At 47.8% G+C, this 20,147-nt stretch overlaps 1 protein-coding gene across 3 annotated transcripts in view; it reads right to left on the reverse strand.

Moving 5' to 3' along the window:
* Positions 1–222: 222 nt before the first annotated feature.
* The window catches only part of LOC137323914 (ankyrin repeat and SOCS box protein 18-like), a 44,161-nt gene continuing 24,236 nt past the window's right edge, over positions 223–20,147 (reverse strand). For all 3 annotated transcript variants that reach the window (XM_067987998.1, XM_067987996.1, XM_067987995.1), the window contains exons 2-5: positions 13,106–13,373; positions 7,168–7,672; positions 3,012–3,125; positions 223–1,314 (exon numbers count right to left, since the gene is read on the reverse strand). In XM_067987998.1, the coding sequence (XP_067844099.1) occupies positions 1,129–1,314; positions 3,012–3,125; positions 7,168–7,672; positions 13,106–13,373 (1,073 nt within the window). In that variant the 3' untranslated portion in view covers positions 223–1,128. The remainder of the gene's footprint in view (positions 1,315–3,011; positions 3,126–7,167; positions 7,673–13,105; positions 13,374–20,147) is intronic.

Raw genomic sequence — 20,147 nt, forward strand, 5'->3', positions numbered from 1 at the left:
TATTTAATCTGCCAACACTCAGTGCCTAGACTCAGAGTGAGGAATATCCACTTGGGCTGGATGCGGGAGAAATTCCAGCAGGAATGGAACTGATTCCCAGCAAGAGTTTGCACTTTCAGGAGAGGAGAGGAAAAAAAAGGAGAGCAAATCAAGCTCGTTACAACTTGTAGTGTTTTGTTTTAAACACAGGTTCTGGATCTGATACAATATAGTACACAGGCGAAAGTAAAAGGTACTACTTTATTGTAACACTTATAACATACAAGTACTGTAACAGACAAACAAACAATCAATCACAAGCTCACGTCCGTCTGCCCGTCGGGGACCCCTGAAGTCGACGGCTGGTAATTGAGCCTGTAGTTTTCCGAGGCACCGTATGCACTCCCAGTCCTCGGTGAAGCCCCCCGAGTCTGGAAAGTCCCCAATAATTATACTGGGGCGTAAACAAGTTACTTGTGGCGGACGGCCAGGTCAAACAGCTGGTGGCCTTGAGGCGTCTTGCGCGATGTAAACACGTTTAGCTGCTGACAACACTTGTGATATGTCATACAGTTCACCCTTATGTTACACAACTGCAGAGACTTTTCGATGGATCCACTGATGATGACAGTACCATTAGATATAATTCAGGCCACTGTACCTTACCCATGAACCTTCTTCCATTCAGTTAAAGATCTCTCCAAGCACTCATCATTCTGATTGCTCTACTGGGAGTAGTCACTTGTTCTGCAGTTAAGAACATAGGAAAAGGAGTAGGCCATTCAGGCCCTCGAGCCTGTTCTGCCATTCAATTAGATAATGGCTGATCTGTATCTTAACTCCATCTACCTGCCTTGGTTCCATAGCTGTAATTTAAGGTTATGCCCCCTTGTTCTGGACTCCCCCACCAGAGGAAATAGTTTCTCTCTATCTACCCTATCAAATCCTTTAATCATCTTAAACACCTCAATTAGATCACCCCTTAATCTTCTATACTCGAGGCAATACAAGCCTAGTCTATGCAACCTGACCTGATAATTGAACTCCTTTAGCCCCAGTTCCAATGTTGAAGACTCCTAATGGTCCTTCAGCACCTTGTAGTGGTATGTTTTGTAGTGAAAGAGAAGATGGGGGAACGAGGACGAAGGATTAAAATACCAACCCCTCCGGCTCCAGGAGTAGGTATCCATGCAAGCATTTTGGGACTGGCAGCCTGGGGATGAGGGAATGGCACTGGTCGCCAAACAACTTCCTGACAGCGAAACGGCACAGGTGTTGCAAGGAGCGGGGACTGGTGGCCAAAGCAAAGAGGGACTCGTAGAATGGCTGGTGCAGCTGGAGGCAAAGAAAAGAAACAATAAAGAGAGTTAATGTTCACTCTGAATTCACAGAGAGTGGAGAGCATCACTCAGAGTATCAAGTGTCCTGTGTAGGTGCCATCACAGGCTCAGCCTCAGTATCATGGCAAACCTGACTTATCTACACGTCAAATGAGATTGTAACAAGTTGGAATTAAATAGACATACAAGACCATAGAACATTGATTGAAGGGCAGTTGTCAGTGTAAGAGGGACACTTTAGGCTGCCTCACTTCCTGGAACAAGCAGGAGCAGCCTGCTCTGCAGACCATATTTCAGTCCACCGTGTTTGGTATTCAGGATATATCTGGCTCCAAGACCTGGCATTTCACACAAGTAAAATCATATTGTGCATGAGTGGGGAGGGGTGGGGGAGAGGTAGTGTGGTTGGTTAGCACATTGACCTCCAGGACTTAAGTTGGCTTCTAGTCTAATCCGATGGATGAAAATCGCCCCTCTCTGTTGACTGTTAGGATCATGTGTGAGATGAATGTGGGCAGTATTAACACAGTTGCTGTAATATGACTCAGTGTGAACTGCCAAAAAACAACCCAGGGCTCCTATAGAGCAATCTTTAATTTTGTTTAATTTGGTTCAAGGAGACCTCTTGGAGATAAAGACTCCTGGTGGGAGAAAAGGAAAAAATTCATACTGGTGCCTCAGCAAAATAATAATGGCGATGACTCTTCATAACTGGTAAAACACTAGTTCGGCCACAACTTGTGTCTGGTTCTGGATATTGCTTGGGGAAGCAAGGGGCAGGGTTAGGGAAGGAGAATGGAGAGGGAAGGTGAGCCTGGACTATCACTCTCTGATGCTGTTTACAGCAACATGGGAATAGGTTGACCCTTGCCCTCTCTGCATGGGGTGCAGTGCACAGAAAGGGCGAAGGGGGAAACGTATATTTAATTAATTCAATGTTAATAGGAGCTAGAGCAATAGGAGAAGTTCTACTGGAGGACTGGAGGGTTGCCAATGCAACACCTCTGTTCAAAAAGGGACAAAGTGATAAACCAGGTAACTATAGACCAGCCAGCCTAATATCGCTGGTGGGTAAACTTCTAGAGGCTATAAAATGGGATAAAATTAATACTCACCTCGAAAGACATGGGTTAATTAAGCACAACTTTCTCTAGAAAAAAGACTGAGAGGTGACCTAATAGAGGTCTTTAAAATTATGAAGGGGTTCGATAGGGTAGACGTAGAGAAGATGTTTCCACTTGTAGCGATGTCCAAAACTGGGGGCCATAAATATAAGATAGTCACTAATAAATCCAATAAGGAATTCAGGAGAAACTTCTTTAATCAGAGAGTGGTGAGAATGTGAAACATGCTACCACGTGGAGTAGTTGAGGTGAATAACATAGATACATTTAAGGGGAAACTAGGTAAGTATGAGGGAGAAAGGAATAGAAGGACATGTTGATAGGGTGAGATGAAGTAAATAGAGTGGGAGGAGGCTCTTGTGGAGCATAAACACCGGCATAGGCCTGTTATTGTGCTGTAAATTCTATGTAATTCTATGTGAGTAACTAGCATAGATTTGTAAAAGGCAAGTGGTTAACTCTTTCAGAGGACCGGAACAGGCACAATGGGCTGAATGGCCTCCTTCTGTGCTTTAAAATTCTATGATTTTTACCAGGACCGGGTATAGAGTTCTTCATTAGCTGGTACCTGAAACATCTCTTCTGGGACTGCCTCCATCCATTCCTCTGTGACTTGGATTTGTTGATATGAATTAAACAAGACTTCAATGGTCTTGGGAGAACCAGCACAAGTTTTCAACACCTAGAAAGGAAACAAACTCTTGAAAGTGATTTGTGAAACTCTAAACCCACAGATTCATAGAATCATAGAAAGGTTATAACACGGAAGGAGGCCATTTGGCCCGTCAAGTCCGTGCCTGCTCTCTGCAAGAGCAATCCAGCTAGTCCCGCTCCCCCACCCTATCCCCGTAGCCCTGAAAATATTTTCCTTCCAAGTACTTATCCAGTTCCCTTTTGAAGGCCATGATTGAATCTGCCTCCACCACCCCCTCGGGCAGTGCATTCCAGATCCTAACCATTCGCTGTGTAAAAAAGCTTTTCCTCATGTCATCTTTGGTTCTTTGGCCAATTACCTTAAACTTGTGTCCTCTGGTTCTTGACCCTTTCGCCAATGAGAACAGTTTCTCTCTATCCACTCTGTCTAGACCCTTCATGATTTTGAACACCTCTATCAAATCTCCTCTCAACCTTCTCTGTTTCAAGGAGAACAACCCCAGCTTCTCCAGTCTATCCATGTAACTAAAGTCCCTCATTCCTGGAATCATTCTAGTAAATTTAGATCAACCATGATCTTATCAAATGGCGGAGCAGGCACGAGGGGCTGAATGGCCTACTGCTGTTCCTATGTTCCTATGTAAATCTCTTCTGCACCGTCTTTAAGGCCTTCACATCTTTCCCAAAGTGCGGTGCCCAGAATTGGACACAATACTCCAGTTGTGGCCGAATAAGTGTTTTATAAAGGTTCATCATGACTTCCTCGCTTTTGTATTCTATGCCTCTATTTATAAAGCCCAGGGCCCCGTATGCTTTTTTAACCGCTTTCTCAACCTGCCCTGCCACCTTCAACGATTTGTGCACTTATACCCCCAGATCTCTCTGTTCCTGTATCCCTTTTAGAATTGTGCCCTTTAGTTTATATTGCCTCTCCTCATTCTTCCTACCGAAATGTATCAACTCGCATTTTTCTGTGTTAAATTTCATCTGTCATGTGTCCGCCCATTCCACCAGCCTGTCTATATCCTCTTGAAGTCTATCACTATCCTCCTCACTGTTTACTACACTTCCAAGTTTTGTGTCATCTGCAAATTTGGAAATTGTGCCCTGCACACCCAAGTCCAAGTCATTAATATATGTCAGGAAAACCAGTGGTCCTAGTACCGACCCCTGGGCATCACCACTGTACACCTCCCTCCAGTCCGAAAAACAACCGTTCACCACTACTCTCTGTTTCTTGTTACTTAGCCAATTCTGTATCCATGCTGCTACTGCCCCTTTTATTCCATGGGCTTCAATCTTGATGACAAGCCTATTAGGGCAGCACTTTATCAAACGCCTTTTGAAAGTCCATATACAGCACAACAACTGCATTGCCCTCATCTACCCTCTCTGTTACCTCATCAAAAAACCCTAACAGTTAATTAAACACAATTTGCCTTTAACAAATCCGTGCTGCCTTTCCCTAATCAATCCACACTTGTCCAAGTGACTGTTAATTCTGTCCCAGATTATTGTTTCTAAAAGTTTCCCCACCACCGAGTTTAAACTGACTGGACTTTAGTTGCTGGGTTTATCCTCACACCCTTTTTTGAACAAGGGTGTAACATTTGTAATTCTCCAGTCCTCTGGCACCACCCCAGTATCTAAGGATGTTTGGAAGATTATGGCCAGCACCTCCGCAATTTCCACCCTTACTTCCCTCAGCAACCGAGGATGCATCCCATCCAGACCGGGTGACTTATCTACTTTAAGTACAGCCAGCCTTTCTAGTATATCCTCTTTATCAATTTTTAGCCCATCCAGTATCTCCATTACATCTTCCTTTACTAAGACTCTGGCAGCATCATCTTCCTTGGTAAGACAGATGCAAAGTACTCATTTAGCACCTCGGCCATGCCCTCTGCTTCCAGGAATAGATCTCCTTTATGGTCCCTAATATGCCCCACCCCTCCTCTTACTACCCGTTTACTATTTATATGCCTGTGGAAGACTTTTGGATTCCCTTTTATGTTGGCCGTCAGTCTATTCTCATACTCTCTCTTTGCCCCTCTTTTTTCCTTTTTCACCTTCCCTCTGAACTTTCTATTCATCTATTTGTTGTCTAAATTCAGACATTATTATTCACACCTTTGTGACCTATGGGATTTAAGGGGACTATATTAAGGAGCTCTTTTTTTCCTCCCCTCCTCTCCTAAAGATGCTTCCTCAGACTGGAGTCCATAGGCACCAGCCAGCCTTTGTTTCCTTGCCCAGGCAGTTATTCTTCATGTGTGAACCGAGGCAGTGAGTATTGGCCGACTATTTGACTTTGGCGGATAATATCAGAGTCTGACTGTCCTTACTCAACTGAGCCGTGGTTCAGTGGGTAGCACTCTCGCCTCTGAGTCAGACGGTCGTGGGTTTAAATCCCACTTCAGAGACTTTAGCACATAACCTAGGCTGACACTCCCAGTACAGTACTGAGGGAGTGCTGCACTGTTGGAGGTGCTGTCTTTCAGACTCTCTTTGAGACGTTAAACTGAGGCCCTGTCTGCCCTCATGAAGGATCCCACGCCAATATTTGAAGAAGAGCAGGGGAGTTCTCCATGGTGTACTGGCTGGTATTTAGCCCTCAACCAACATCACTAAAACAGATTATCTGGCCATTATCACATTGCTGTTTGTGAGATCTTGCTATGCACAAATTGGCTGCTGCGTTTCCTACATTGGCTGTAAAGCTCTTTGGGTCGTCCTGAGGTCGTGAAAGGTGCTATAAAAATGCAAGTCTTTCTTTTTTATTTTAACATTCACACACGATCCCAGCTTCTAACCATGAGTCCATTTTTTGATGTGTAATCACTGTATTAGTGATGGCTTATCACTGGGGCGGGGGGGGAGGGAGGTGGGGGTGGGGGGGTGGCGGGGGTTGATGCTGAATTGGCCGATCTTCGTCGATGCACCAGTTGCGGTACTACAGTAGCCTCAGTGTATCCATGCGAGGGAGAAGAAAAGGAGGCCATGATTACTGTTCCTGATGACTACCCATACCCTGGTCTTCCTTGGTGAGTTGTGTCAACAATCCTCAACTGGTTACTTTAGTTCGAACAAGGCCTCTTAAGCGAGGCTTTCAGAAGAGTACTGTGATCCTCCCATGACCGAATAGCCAGTCGATCCTTACTATCTAGAGGCTCATGCGTGAAGAATGGCCACTTGTGTGAGGTGTGGAGGGCTGCTGGTGCTCAGTGCCTTTGGAAGTAACGGGAAGAAGATTGTAAGGAAGATCAAAACCCGAACATTACAGGCACTTAAATACAGACCTTGACAACCAGATCAGCTATCAATAACTGGACCGGAGTCCCTGGCTGGTTTGTACAAAGTAAAAAGTCAAAGAGAAAAAAATATTTTGATTAATCTACAAAGCAAGATACTAGAGACAAATGCATTGGGAACAATCCCACTGCTGCCCGTATCCTAACTCACACTAAGTCGCATTTACCCATCACCCCTGTGCTCGCTGACCTACATTGGCTCCCGGTCTGGCAACGCCTCAATTTTAAAATTCTCATCCTTGTTTTCAAATTCCTCCATGGCCTCGCCCCTCCCTCTCTCTGTAACCTCCTCCAGCCCTACAACCCTCTGAGATCTCTGCACTCCTCCAATTTTGGCCTCTTATTCATCCCCGATTTCCTTTGCCCCACCATTGGCGGCCATGCCTTCAGCTGTCTAGGCCCTAAGCTCTGGAATTCCCTCCCTAAACCTCTCCGCCCCTCCACCTCTCTCTCCTCCTTTAAGACCCTCCTTAAAACCTACCTCTTTAATCAAGCTTTTGGTCACCTTATGTGGCTTGGTGTCAAATTTTGTTTGATAACGCTCCTGAGAAGTACCTTGGGATATTTTACCACGTTAAAGGCTCTATATAAATGTACGTTGTTGTTGTTAAGATGCCATGATGGGAGAGTTAATGGGAGAGGCATTTGAATGGCCAAATGGCCTTTTCTCGTCCTAACTTAAGTTGCCATATCATGGCCATCCATCTCTGAGTATGCCCCATTGTATCTGTCTCTGGTGCTCACCGCACAAACCATTACCTTGAGAAAAGCTGCTGGCCACACCCTGCGGGACCCGTGGTTGAGTAAGGTTTGGATGGTGCATTGAGGGTTAAGCTCTTCCTTGAAAGGTGCAGTCTGTATCACATTGGCCAGCGGGGAGGACCCGTTGTAGTCAATGGCGTTGACGTCCACTCTGTGCTTCAGGAGCAGCTGGACCAGCTGGCAGCTGGCGTTCCTGGAAGCCTTGTGCAGAGGACTCCGTTCCTCGTTGTCTACAGAGTTCATGTTGGCGCCATACAAAATCAGGACAGCGCACACTTGGAAGTAGTCCTCCTGGTCCTCCAGTCTCTGTGCACTGGCACAGGCGCTGCTCAGCGGTGACACCCGGTGGACATTCATGATATCCACAGTGGCCCCGTACCTTAGATAGAGGTGGACGTGACGGCTAAGGCCCCGTTTGGCTACCACATGCAAGGGGCTCTCGTGATCCTCTTCGGTCAACTGGTTGACATCTGCACGATACTTTAGCAGCAGTTTAGCACACCTAGACAGAGGGAAGGAAACCAGGGAATGGATTACTATACTGTTTAATTATTAGTAAGCTCTGTAATTCCCTCCCGAAACCTCTACGCCCCTCCATCTCTCTCTCCTCTTTTGAGAAGCTCCTTAAAACCCAGCTCCAAGAACTCTGCGCTCCTCCAATTTTGGCCTCTTGCGATTTCCTTCACCCCTCCATTGACAACCTTGCCTTCAGCTGCCTAGGCCCTAAGCTCTGGAGTTCCCTCCCTAAACCTTTCTGCCCCTTTCTCCTCCTTTAAGACACTCCTTAAAACTACCTCTTTGATCAAGCTTTTTTGGCACCTGTCCTAATATCTCCTTATGTGTCTCGGTGTCAAATTTTGTTTGTTAACATTTCTTTGAAGCGCCCTGGGATATTTTACTACGTTAAAGGCACTAGATAAATGCAAGTTGTTGTTGTTGTCTGTGCTGTGTCTGGAGTGTGCATGTGTTAACTATAAGCTTGGCATGTTCTCCCATTGCAATGCTTACTAAGGCAAGTCCAGATTCGAAATTTGGAACTGTGCCTGATTGGCAGAGGTTTAAGCACTCTGCTTTTACCACTGGGACTTGTGGTTCAAATCCAGCCTGGACTGGTGCGATGAAAATCCCCTCTGTCTGTTGCTATGGTGTTCGAGTCCCATGTGAAATGAGTTTGTGCAGTCTCGACCAGTGGGTATCAGGTGATGGCACAAAACTTCCCCTAGAGGGAGCCCTTCTGTACTTCTGAGGTTAGACGCTGGGTTAGCTTCCTCTCCACTTCGGCTTGCCAACTCTGATTGGTCACATTCCAAGAGGTTTCGTCACATGACCTCCCACCTCCAACTGCCCCGCCTCCACGCTCCCGCCATTGGTCGCCCGATACGTCCATCCTCATGGCGCACCACCTTCCTCCGCCAATTGGAAAGCTTTGTTACTTGATTGGATGATTCTTGACTGTCAGTCAATCTGCCATTTTCTCCCCCTCTCCAATATTTTTAAAACGTAATAAATGAATTTCAGGAGAACTTTTTTAGCCAGTACGTAGCAAGCCCAACAAGAGAGAGGGCAGTTCTGGACTTAGTTTTAGGGAATGAAGCTGGGCAGGGGTATCAGCGGGAGAGTATTTTAGTGGTAGTGATCATAATTCAGTTCGATTTAGCATAGTTAGGAAAAGGACAAGGATAGACCAGGAGTAAAAGTTCTCAATTGGGGAAAAGGCAAATTTTACTAAGCTTAGATGTGATTTAGTAAAAGTGGACTGGAAACAGCTACTTGAAGGTAGATCAATGTCAGAGCAGTGGGAGGCATTCAAGGAGGAGATAGTGAGGGTTCAGAGCAAATATGTTCCCACAAAGAAAAAGGGTGGAACTCCCAAATCTAAAGCCCCCTGGATGTCAAGGAGCATATAGGGTAGGATAGGGCAAAAAAGGAAAGCTTATGTCAGATACCGAGAGCTCAATACTGCAGAAAGCCTAGAGGAGTATAGAAACTGTAGGGGTGAAATTAAAAAGGAAATTAGGAAAGCAAAGAGAGGGTATGAAAAAATACTGGCAAGTAAAATCAAGGAAAACCCTAAGATTTTTTATAAATACATAAAGAGCAAGAGCATAACTAAGGAAAAAGTAGGGCCTATTAAAGACCAAAAAGGTAAACTATGTGTGGAGATGGAAGATGTGGGTATGGTTCTTAATGAATACTTTGCATCTGTCTTCACAAAAGAGGGAGACGATGCAGAGATTGTAGTTAAGGAGGAGGAGTGTGAAATATTGGATGGGATAAACATAGTGAGAGAGGAAATAGTAAGGGTTTTAGCATCTTTGAAAGTAGATAAATCACCAGACCCGGACGAAATGTATCCCAGGCTGTTAAGAGAAGCAAAGGAGGAAATAGCGGAGGCTCTGACCATCATTTTCTGGTCCTCTCTGGCTACAGGCATGGTGCCAGAGGATTGGAGGACTAGGACTGCTAACATTGTATCATTGTTTAAAAAGGGAGCAAGGATAGACCGAGTAATTACAGGCCAGTCAGCCTAACCTCGGTGGTGGGAAAATTATTGGAAAAAATTCCGAGGGACAGTATTAATCATCATTTAGAAAGGCATGGATTAATCAAGGACAGTCAGCGTGGATGTGTTAAGGGAAGGTCGTGTTTGTCTAACTTGATTGAATTTTTTGAGGCGGCAACAAGGAGGGTCGATGAGGGTAACACGTTTGATGTAATCTACATGGATTTTAGCAAGGCTTTTGACAAGGTCCCACATGGCAGACTGGTCAGAAAAGTAAAAGTCCATGGAATCCAAGAGAAAGTGGAAAGTTGGATCCAAAATTGGCTTAGTGGCAGGAAGCAAAGGGTAATGGTCGACGGGTATTTTTGTGACTGGAAGGCTGTTTCCAGTGGGGTTCCACAGTGCTCAGTACTAGGTCCCTTGCTTTTCGTGGTATATATCAATGATTTAGACTTAAACGTAAGGGGCATGATTAAGAAGTTTGCAGATGATACAAAAATTGGCCGTGTGGTTGAAAGCTGGAGACTGCAGGAATCATAGAATCATTGAATCATAGAATCATAGAAAGGTTGCAACATGGAAGGAGGTCATTTGGCCCATCGAGCCCGTGCTGGTTCTATACAAGAGCATTCCAGCTAGTCCCACTCCCCCGCCCTATCCCCGTAGCCCTGAACATTTTTTTCTTTCAACTACTTATCCAGTTCCCTTTTGAAGGCCATGATTGAATCTGCCTCCACCACCCCCTCAGGCAGTGTATTCCAGATCCTAACCACTCGCTGTGTAAAAAAGTTTTTCCTCATGTCACCTTTGGTTCTTTTGCCAATCACCTTAAATCTATGCCCTCTGGTTCTTGACCTTTCCGCCAATGGGAACAGTTTCTCTCTATCCACTCTGTCTAGACCCTTCATGATTTGAACACCTCTATCAAATCTCCTCTCAATCTTCTCTGCTCCAAGGAGAACAACCCCAGCTTCTCCAGTCTATCCACGTAACTCATCCATGGAATCATTCTAGTAAATCTCTTCTGCACTGTCTCCAAGGCCTTCACATCCTTCCTAAAGTGCGGTGCCCAGAACTGGACACAATACTCCAGTTGTGGCCGAACCAGTGTTTTATAAAGGTTCATGATGACTGCCTTACTTTTGTACTCTATGCCTCTATTTATAAAGCCCAGGACCCCGTATGCTTTTTTAACCGCTTTCTCAACCTGCCCTGCCACCTTCAACGATTTGTGCACATATACCCCCAGATCTCTCTGGAAGATATCAATGGACTGCTCAGGTGGGAAGAAAAATGGCTAATGGAATTCAATCCAGAGAAGTGTAAAGTAATGCATTTGGGGAGGGCAAATAAGGCAAGGGAATATACAATAAGTGGGAGGATACTGAGAAGTGTAGAGGAACAGAGGGACCTTGGAGTGCATGTCCACAGATCCGGGAAGGTAGCAGGACAGGTAGATAAGATAGTTAAGAAGGCATATGGGATACTTTCCATTATTAGCTGTGGCATAGAATATAAGAGCAAGGAAGTTATGCTGGAACTGTATAAAACACTAGTTAGGCCACAGCTTAAGTACTGCGTACAGTTCTGGACACCACATTACAGGAAAGATGTGATTGCACTAGAGAGGGTGCAGAGGAGATTTATGAGGATGTTGCCAGGGCTGGAGAATTGTAGCTATGAGGAAAGATTGGATAGACTGGGGTTGTTTTCTTTGGAACAGATGAGGCTCAGGGGAGATTTAATTGAGGTGTATAGAATTATGAGGGGTCTAGATAGAATGGATAGGAAGGACCTATTTCCTTTAGCAGAGGGGTCACTGACCACGGGGCATAGATTTAAAGTGATTGGTAGAAGGATTAGAGGCGAGTTGAGGAGAAATGTTTTCACCCAGAGGGTGGTGGGGGTCTGGAACTCACTGCCTGAAAGGGTGGTAGAGGCAGAAACCCTCAACTCATTTAAAAAGTACTTGGATGTGCACTTGAAGTGCTGTAACCTACAAGTGCTGGAAAGTGGGATTAAGTTGGATAGCTCTTTTTTGGCTGGCACAGCCACGATGGGCCGAACGGCCTCCTTCTATACCGTGAATTTCTATGATTCGATGAAAGTGCTTAAAGAAAATGGAAAAAAAACCCACATTTTTTTAATGCCTCTATCATTTTTCTCTCAGATTGCTCGCAGAAGTGTCCAGGAGACTCGAATACAATCCTGGAGGGTTGGCAACCCTAGCCCCACTGCACCTTGAAGTACCCACTGGCCAGGCATATCACAGACAGCTTGCAGAGCAGAGCTCCCTCTACACTGCCCCATCAACATTAACTACAAGCTGACAACAGATAACCAGACGACACTGATTTAAGATAATTGACAAAAGAACAAGGGGAGAAGATGAGGAGAATTTTTTTCCACACAGCGAGTTGTTATGATCTGGAATTCACTGCCTGAAAGAGTGGTGGAAACAGATTCAATAGTAACCTTCAAAAGGGAATTGGATAAATACTTGAAAAGGGAAATAAGCCAAGTTCTGGGGAGAGAGCAGGGGAGTGACTCTTTCAAAGAGCTGGCACAGGCACGACGGGCCGAATGGCTTCCTTCTGTGCTGTAAGATTCCATGATTCTATAACAGAGTTCCCTACTGCACCAGGGAACTATATCCATTTCACACACCAGGCAGAATGGGATTGCCAGTTCATGCAGAATTATAGAGATTTTTTGTGCTGTGCACATATTTTTACGAGGAGCTGAGTTTAGACTGACCCAAACAGGCCATTAAACCATGTCCCACAGGTGAAAGGACAGTGTGATAACCCACTGTATCATCCAATCCTCAGTGAATTTGTGTCTCAAAGTTGCATTTTCCAATAATTATTTTTCCATTTTGCTATAAGTTTTATTGAACTATATCCTTCTCATACATAAAATACACACTGTCGTAATTGTGGAAGTGATCAGGGTTAACTCCAGAAACTTGAGCACAAAATCTAGGCTGGCACTCCAGTGCAGTTCTGAGGGAGTGCTGCACTGTTAGAGGTGCCATCTTTCGGATGAGACATTAAACCGAGGCCCCGTCTGCCCTCTCAGGTGGACGTAAAAGATCCTGTGGCACTATTGCGAAGAAGAGCAGGGGAGTTCTCCCTGGTGTCCTGGGCCAATATTTATCCCTCAACCAACATCACTAAATAACAGATGATCTGGTCATTATCACATTGCTGTGTGTGGGAGCTTGCTGTGCTGCCATGTTGCCTACATTACAACAACGACTACACTTTACAAATACTTCATTGATTGTAAAGTGCTCTGGAACATCCTGAGGTGGTGAAAGGCACTATATAAATGCAAGTTCTTTCTTGCTTTCTTTTACCACATTTTCTGTCACCATACTGTGGCCATTGCCATTCGGCGATGCACCGAGCTCTGAACGATGTCACTCACCGAAGGGACTGTGCGGTGTTGCAGAGGTGAAGAGGGGACAGTCCCTCTTCTGTCAGTAGCCTGGGGTTGGCCCCGTGTTCAAGCAGCAGTTCCACGCAGTCCGTGTGTGCGTTCTCGCAGGCCACGTGTAGCGCACTCTTAGTTCCCGGAATCAGATTGGGCTTGGCTTGGCATTGGAGCAGGTACCGCAGGCAGTCGGTGTAACCGTGGCTCGCAGCGATGCACAGAGGGCTGGTCAGCTCTCGCTTGTACTCCAGAGACCAGAGACCTGTGGTGTAACGAGAGAGGGAGAGTGTCAATGCCGAAGAGAATGAGGGCCTACCAACTCTACATCACCCTGGTGCGATATCTCTGCCCTCATGCAAAAATAGGGCCTTATCATTTTCGACACTCCTGGTGCATTTTTCTACACACCCTCCATGCTGTGGGTCCAGGCGGCCTCGGCTGACTCACCCAAGTGTCTCCATGTGCGAGTTTAGACAATGACTATCAGCAGGTTGATTGGTTTGTGGGGGCCATCATGATCCTATCCTCATCCTAGTGTTCAAATCCCTCCATGGCCTCACCCCTCCCTATCTCAGTAACCTCCTCCAGCCCTGCAACTCTCTGAGATCCCTGCGCTCCTCCAAACTAGAATGGAACTCATTCCAGTGTCACTGGTTCAATCCTAGCTGAGGTCAGCTGACTCAGCACAGACTGGGGATCGATCCTGGGGGTGAGCTATTGTACTGGTCATCAATCCTACACCCCCATCTGTACAACCAACAGTCTCACAACTGCGAGAGCTTTAAGACAAGCCGATGTTCCATCATAAAGTTTATGCATTTGCAGCATGAACTCTTTATCTAATGCCGCACTTGACTCAGTGAGTTTTGTGAATGGGAGGATCTGCTGTTTTGCTCATAAAAAATGGTATAGTGAGCACTAATGGTAATTAAACACACCAGGATTAGTGTAAGTGCCTGCCTCAAATAATCCTCCAGCTCATTATCATGAACACTTTTTAATTATTATGATATAGCGCCCTGGGGCACTCGCCAATTGTAAGTAAATTAATTAGGGTGTAATTTAACACTACAATAGGCTCCTTGCTGTACAGGAAAGTGTGTTGTGTGAGATGCGGTACACAGATGTATTTTTACAATGGGAGATGGAAACAATGCACATTATCAGCATCGACCTGGTATATCAGAGAGTGACAATGATACGGCCAATGCAATGTTTTTCCTATTTTGGCAATTTCTCCTCTTCTAAACCCCTTTACCCCTTTTCCTCCTCCAGCCCTGCAACCTTCCGATACCTCAATGCTCCTCCAATTCTGGCCTCTTGTGCATCCCCGATTTTCATTGCTCCACTATTGGCGGCTATGCTTTCAGCTGTCTAGGCCCTAAGCTCTGGAATTCCCTCCCCAAACCTCACCGCTTCACTCCTCCTTTAAGACGCTCCTTAAAAACTACCTCTTTGACCAAGCTTTTGGTCTCCTGTTCTAATACCTCCTTACGTGAATGGTGGTGGACAATTAAACAACTAACGGGAGGAGGAGGCTCTGTGAACATCCCCATCCTCAATGATGGCGGAGTCCAGCACGTGAGTTCAAAAGACAAGGCTCAAGCATTTGCAACCATCTTCAGCCAGAAGTGCCGAGTGGATGATCCATCTCAGCCTCCTCCCAATATCCCCACCATCACAGAAGCCAGTCTTCAGCCAATTCGATTCACTCCACGTGATATCAAGAAACGGCTGAGTGCACTGGATACAGCAAAGGCTATGGGCCCCGACAACATCCCGGCTGTAGTGCTGAAGACTTGTGTTCCAGAACTAGCCGTGCCTCTAGCTATACTGTTCCAGTACAGCTACAACACTGGCATCTACCCGACTATGTGGAAAATTGCCCAGGTATGTCCTGTCCACAAAAAGCAAAACAAATCCAATCCGGCCAATTACCGCCCCATCAGTCTACTCTCAATCATCAGCAAAGTGATGCAAGGTGTCGTCGACAGTGCTATCAAGCGGCACTTACTCACCAATAACCTGCTCACCGATGCTCAGTTTGGGTTCCGCCAGGACCACTCGGCTCCAGACCTCATTACAGCCTTGGCCCAAACATGGACAAAAGAGCTGAATTCCAGAGGTGGGGTGAGAGTGACTGCCCTTGACATCAAGGCAGCATTTGGCCGAGTGTGGCACCAAGGAGCCCTAGTAAAATTGAAGTCAATGGGAATCAGGGGGAAAACTCTCCAGTGGCTGGAGTCATACCTAGCACAAAGGAAGATGGTAGTGGTTGTTGGAGGCCAATCATCTCAGCCCCAGGACATTGCTGCAGGAGTTCCTCAGGGCAGTATCCTCGGCCCAACCATCTTCGGCTGCTTCATCAATGACCTTCCCTCCATCATAGGTCAGAAATGGGGATGTTCGCTGATGATTGCACAGTGTTCAGTTCCATTCGCAACTCCTCAGATAATGAAGCAGTCCGTGCCCGCATGCAGCAAGACCTGGACAACATCCAGGCTTGGGCTGATAAGTGGCAAGTAACATTTGCGCCAGACAAGTGCCAGGCAATGACCATCTCCAACAAGAGAGAGTCTAACCACCTCCCCTTGACATTCAACGGCATTACCATCGCCAAATCCCCCACCATCAACATCCTGGGGTCACCTTTGACTAGAAACTTAACTGGACCAGCCATATAAATACTGTGGCTACAAGAGCAGGTCAGAGGCTGGGTATTCTGCAGCGAGTGACTCACCTCCTGACTCCCCAAAACCTTTCTACCATCTACAAGGCACAAGTCAGGAGTGTGAAGGAATACTCTCCACTTGCCTGGATGAGTGCAGCTTCAACAGCACTCAAGAAGCTCGACACCATCCAGGACAAGGCAGCCCGCTTGATTGGCACCCCATCCACCACCCTAAACATTCACTCCCTTCACCACCGGCGCACAGTGGCTGCAGTGTGTACCATCCACAGGATGCACTGCAGCAACTTGCCAAGGCTTCTTCGACAGCACCTCCCAAACCCGCGACCTCTACCACCTAGAAGGACAAGAGCAGCAGGCACATGGGAACAACACCACCTGCACGTTCCCCTCCAAGTCACATACCATCCTGACTTGGAAATATATCGCCGTTCCTTCATCGTCGCTGGGTCAAAATCCTGGAACTCCCTTCCTAACAGCATTGTGGGAGAACCTTCACCACACGGACTGCAGCGGTTCAAGAAGGCGGCTCACCACCACCTTCTCAAAGGCAATTAGGGATGGGCAATAAATGCCGGCCTCGCCAGCGACGCCCACATCCCATGAACTAATAAAAAAAAATCTCCTTATGTGGCTCGGTGTCAAATTTTGGTCGAATACACAACCGTGAATCACCTTGAGATGTTTTACCATGTTAAAGACGCTTTGTAAATGCAAATTGTTGTTCTTGTTGTAAATGCAAGATACCCAGCAAATGTGCAGAGCTTCTGAGATATGTGAATTGGGAGTCTGTTGGAATTGAGATTTTGCTTTGGGATTTTATTTTATTTATTAAAGTAGAACTTCCGTTTGACAAAGTTCATGTATGAATTCTTAGCAAGCTTGCACTGCATTTGTGTGTGCAATGTCTTTACATAGGCTTTTAAAACAAATGGATTATTGCCTGTGTTAAAATAATACAGGCAGGAATGCAACAGGAGCAGATCAGAAGTTCTAGCTCATTGGGCTCGATATTAGCAGGGCGGCGGGTTCTCAGCGGGGGGGGGGTCGACTGGGCGCGTGGGTAACGCGCCCGGTGAAATCAGTGTGCTCTGCACTTTCCTTTGCTTCCGGGTTTCCCACTGGTAAGCTGCGCGGCGGGCGGACTGCGCATGCACAGTAAGGTCTGTCAGCTGGAGGAGCCCTATTTAAAGGGGCAGTCCATTAATGCTCCTCCTGCAGCAAACAACCAATGCTGAACCATGGAGCAGGCCAGAGAGAAGGCTGCCCCAAGATTTTCAGATTCCTCACTCCAGCTGCTGCTGGATGGGGTGAGGAGGAGGAAGGAAATATTTTTCCCGTCTGATGGGAGGAAGTGCCCTCCCTCCACCACGAAGAAGGCCTGGCTGGAGGTGGCCGAGGAGGTCACCAGCAGCGGCAATGTGGCACGAACCTGGGTCCAGTGCCGGAAGAGATTTAATGATCTAACCAGGTTAGGCAAAGTGAGTATACTTACGCATTCTCCCACACTCCGTCTTCCACATCACCTCCACCACCACACAACTCCTTCCGCACTGCCACCACAACGCTCTCGCATCACTCCTCACATCCACTCAACCATCATCCTCACCTTGCCTGCACGTACTCACCGTCCCTGTCCCCATTCAAACACTGCCACGCAACCCAATCCTCATACAATATCATGGCTATGTCTCACACGCACCCTCCCATGCATCTCCCTCTCGCTCAACCCCACCCACACCAATGCATGCAGCGTCTCACTATGCAACCATCACTCAACCACGCCTCTGTGTTTTGCCTTGACAGGAGAAGAGATGCCAGAACGCCCGGGAGAAGGCACGGACCGGAGGGGGCCGGCCACACCAGGTGGTCCTAACGGATGCGGAGCATCAGGCGTTGGACATCAGCCACACACTGGAGTGCCTGTCCGTGGCGGATGCCGAGGCTGGGGCTGCACAAACGGCCGGTGACAGAAAGCTAACACTCAGCACTCATGATAGCGAATGATCTTAGCATCACTTGGCATCTGCAGCACCTCTACATCTGTCCACATGCCTAATATTGCTTTCTGTTCTCTTGCAGGGCCATCAGCGAGCGCCGTGACCGTGGAGGGCGATTCCTCAGAGGACCTGCTGGTCTCTGAGGATCCATCGTCACATCCGAGCCATGCATTCACCAGCGCAGATACATACACCTCGGTGGGTCCCCATCCTCAGTTAGTTGGGGTTGCACATGGTGAGTCACCACGCACATGTGAGCACGAGCGGACCCTGGTGGCAGGGGCAGCCGTGGAGAGTCCGCGTCGGTGGGAGCACTCTTCTCCAGGCTCTGCTCAGGTGGACCCAGATGCTGAACCCTGGGGGCCAGCAAAGGAGAGTCATCGAGGGCCAGCAGCACATTGCCGAGGTGCTGGAACAGGTGCCACGCGCACTCTCCACAATTGCGCAGAGGATGGAGGAGTTCAACTCCTGCATGAGGGGAATGGTGGCACAGGGACAGGAGGGTATCTCCGAGATACTGTCGCAGGGACGTGAAGGCATCTCTGAGATAGTGTCGCGGGTAGGTGCGGGAATGTCTGCGATGGAGGAAAGGCTAGCCTCCATCGAGATTCAAGCACGGCTCAACAATGAGTCCATTCAGGCCCTGACAACGGCCGTTTGGATTCAGGGTGAGCAACATTCTGCCGCCTTGAACATGCTGACAGATACTTTACAGGTGGCCTCCCAAGGCCTCACACAAGTCCTCCAAACTGCCGTCCAGCAGGGTGGAAGGAGTGATGTAGGCCTGGGCCAGGAGAGGGATGATGGTGAAAGGGGACATGGAAATCGGGTCGCCACTCAAAGCGCTCCCACGTCTCACCCGTTGCCCCCCTCTCAACCAGTACCCGCAATGCTGCCTCCTCTCCAGGTGGCCGAGTCTGCCCCTGCACAGGTGCAAGTGGAGCAGTCTTTGGAGGGGTCCTCATGGGCACCGAAACTCAGAGGGCGTCGGCCCAAAGCATCTCATCGGTCAGGGCATGGACAAGAGCAATCTGCCACTACCTCTGCTGAAGCCACAGGGGTAGCACCATGTAGGGGTTCCCGGAAACGCAAGGCAAATGTTTTGTGAGCACAAAGGAAATGCACAAGGGCGTATGACGATTTGTCAGGTTTTTCATTTGTTTTGTTTCACATGCACAATAAATATTATTATTATCACCACTACTGCCATGTCTTGCCCATTCTTGACTGGCTTGTGGAATAGGTCCCTTTCATGGGGATCACCAAGAACACGCACACTTGATGCTACCCATTGTGTCACTGCAGAGTGGGTGTAGGTGTATTTGCAGGGCTCTTTTGTGCAGATGACTGAGAGACGCCGGCGATGTCCCCAGTGGTACCCTGGAAGGATGCGGAGGAGAAGTTGTTGAGGGCAGTGGTGACTTTGACAGCGACAGGTAAGAAGATGGTAGCAGCTTGGCATGAAGGAAGCTGCAGATGTCCACGACTACGTGTCGAGTGACTCTGAGCCTCCGTGTGCACTGCTGCTCAGAGAGGTCCAGGAAGCTGAGCCTCGGTCTGTAGACCCTGTGGCGAGGGTAGTGCCTTCTGCGACGCATCTCTCTCTGCGGTTGCCCTCCTTCCTGCTGAGCAGGTGGATGTGTCACTGCACTGTGTTGTGGAGCTCCACGTGTCAGAGGTGGACGGCGTGGCCAGCGAGCCTGGTGATGCTGTTCGCCCTCCAAGGAGGACATGACTGCAGCTACGGCGGCCCCCATCTGGAAGTTTGAGGGGGTCGGCAAGGTAGGTAAATATGTCTGGACACCGGGGTAAGTGTGCAAGTTTATGCATTTGATTGTTAGGAGGGTGGTGGAGGCCAAACTTTGTCCAAAGTGACAGTGGCCTCCTGCAATGAGTGAGGGTCTCCCCCCACCGACCTGTCAAATGGACCTTTGCAGCTGCCACAGGCTGGTGGCTGCAACATGTCCATTTGAACCGGGAGTGCTTCCCCCAGTACGGGAAACAGTCTCAGTTAATTGCAAAATCCGATCCCTCCTAAAATATCAGGTCAATCGGGTCTGTAAACAACCTGAAGTACCTGTTCAAGTACTTTAAGTGGCACCCCCCCCGGCTTTAATTGCCGGCGCGAGTCCCACATGTGGGGGCTGTGCGTGCATGTCAGCGCGTCACTGGGGAACCCGGAAATGGGGCGGGTTGGAGCCGGGCTCCCGATCCGCCCCGGGAATCCCGGATTTTCGCAGCCCCCCACCACCAACGCACCCGATCACAGGTGCGAAAATCGAGCCCATTGTGTTTTTCACCGGGATTCCATCTTTCCCGGGATTCCCCTCAGAATAGGATCTTGTCT

Source organism: Heptranchias perlo, chromosome 7 (assembly GCF_035084215.1).
Source record: "Heptranchias perlo isolate sHepPer1 chromosome 7, sHepPer1.hap1, whole genome shotgun sequence".
Taxonomy (NCBI): domain Eukaryota; kingdom Metazoa; phylum Chordata; class Chondrichthyes; order Hexanchiformes; family Hexanchidae; genus Heptranchias; species Heptranchias perlo.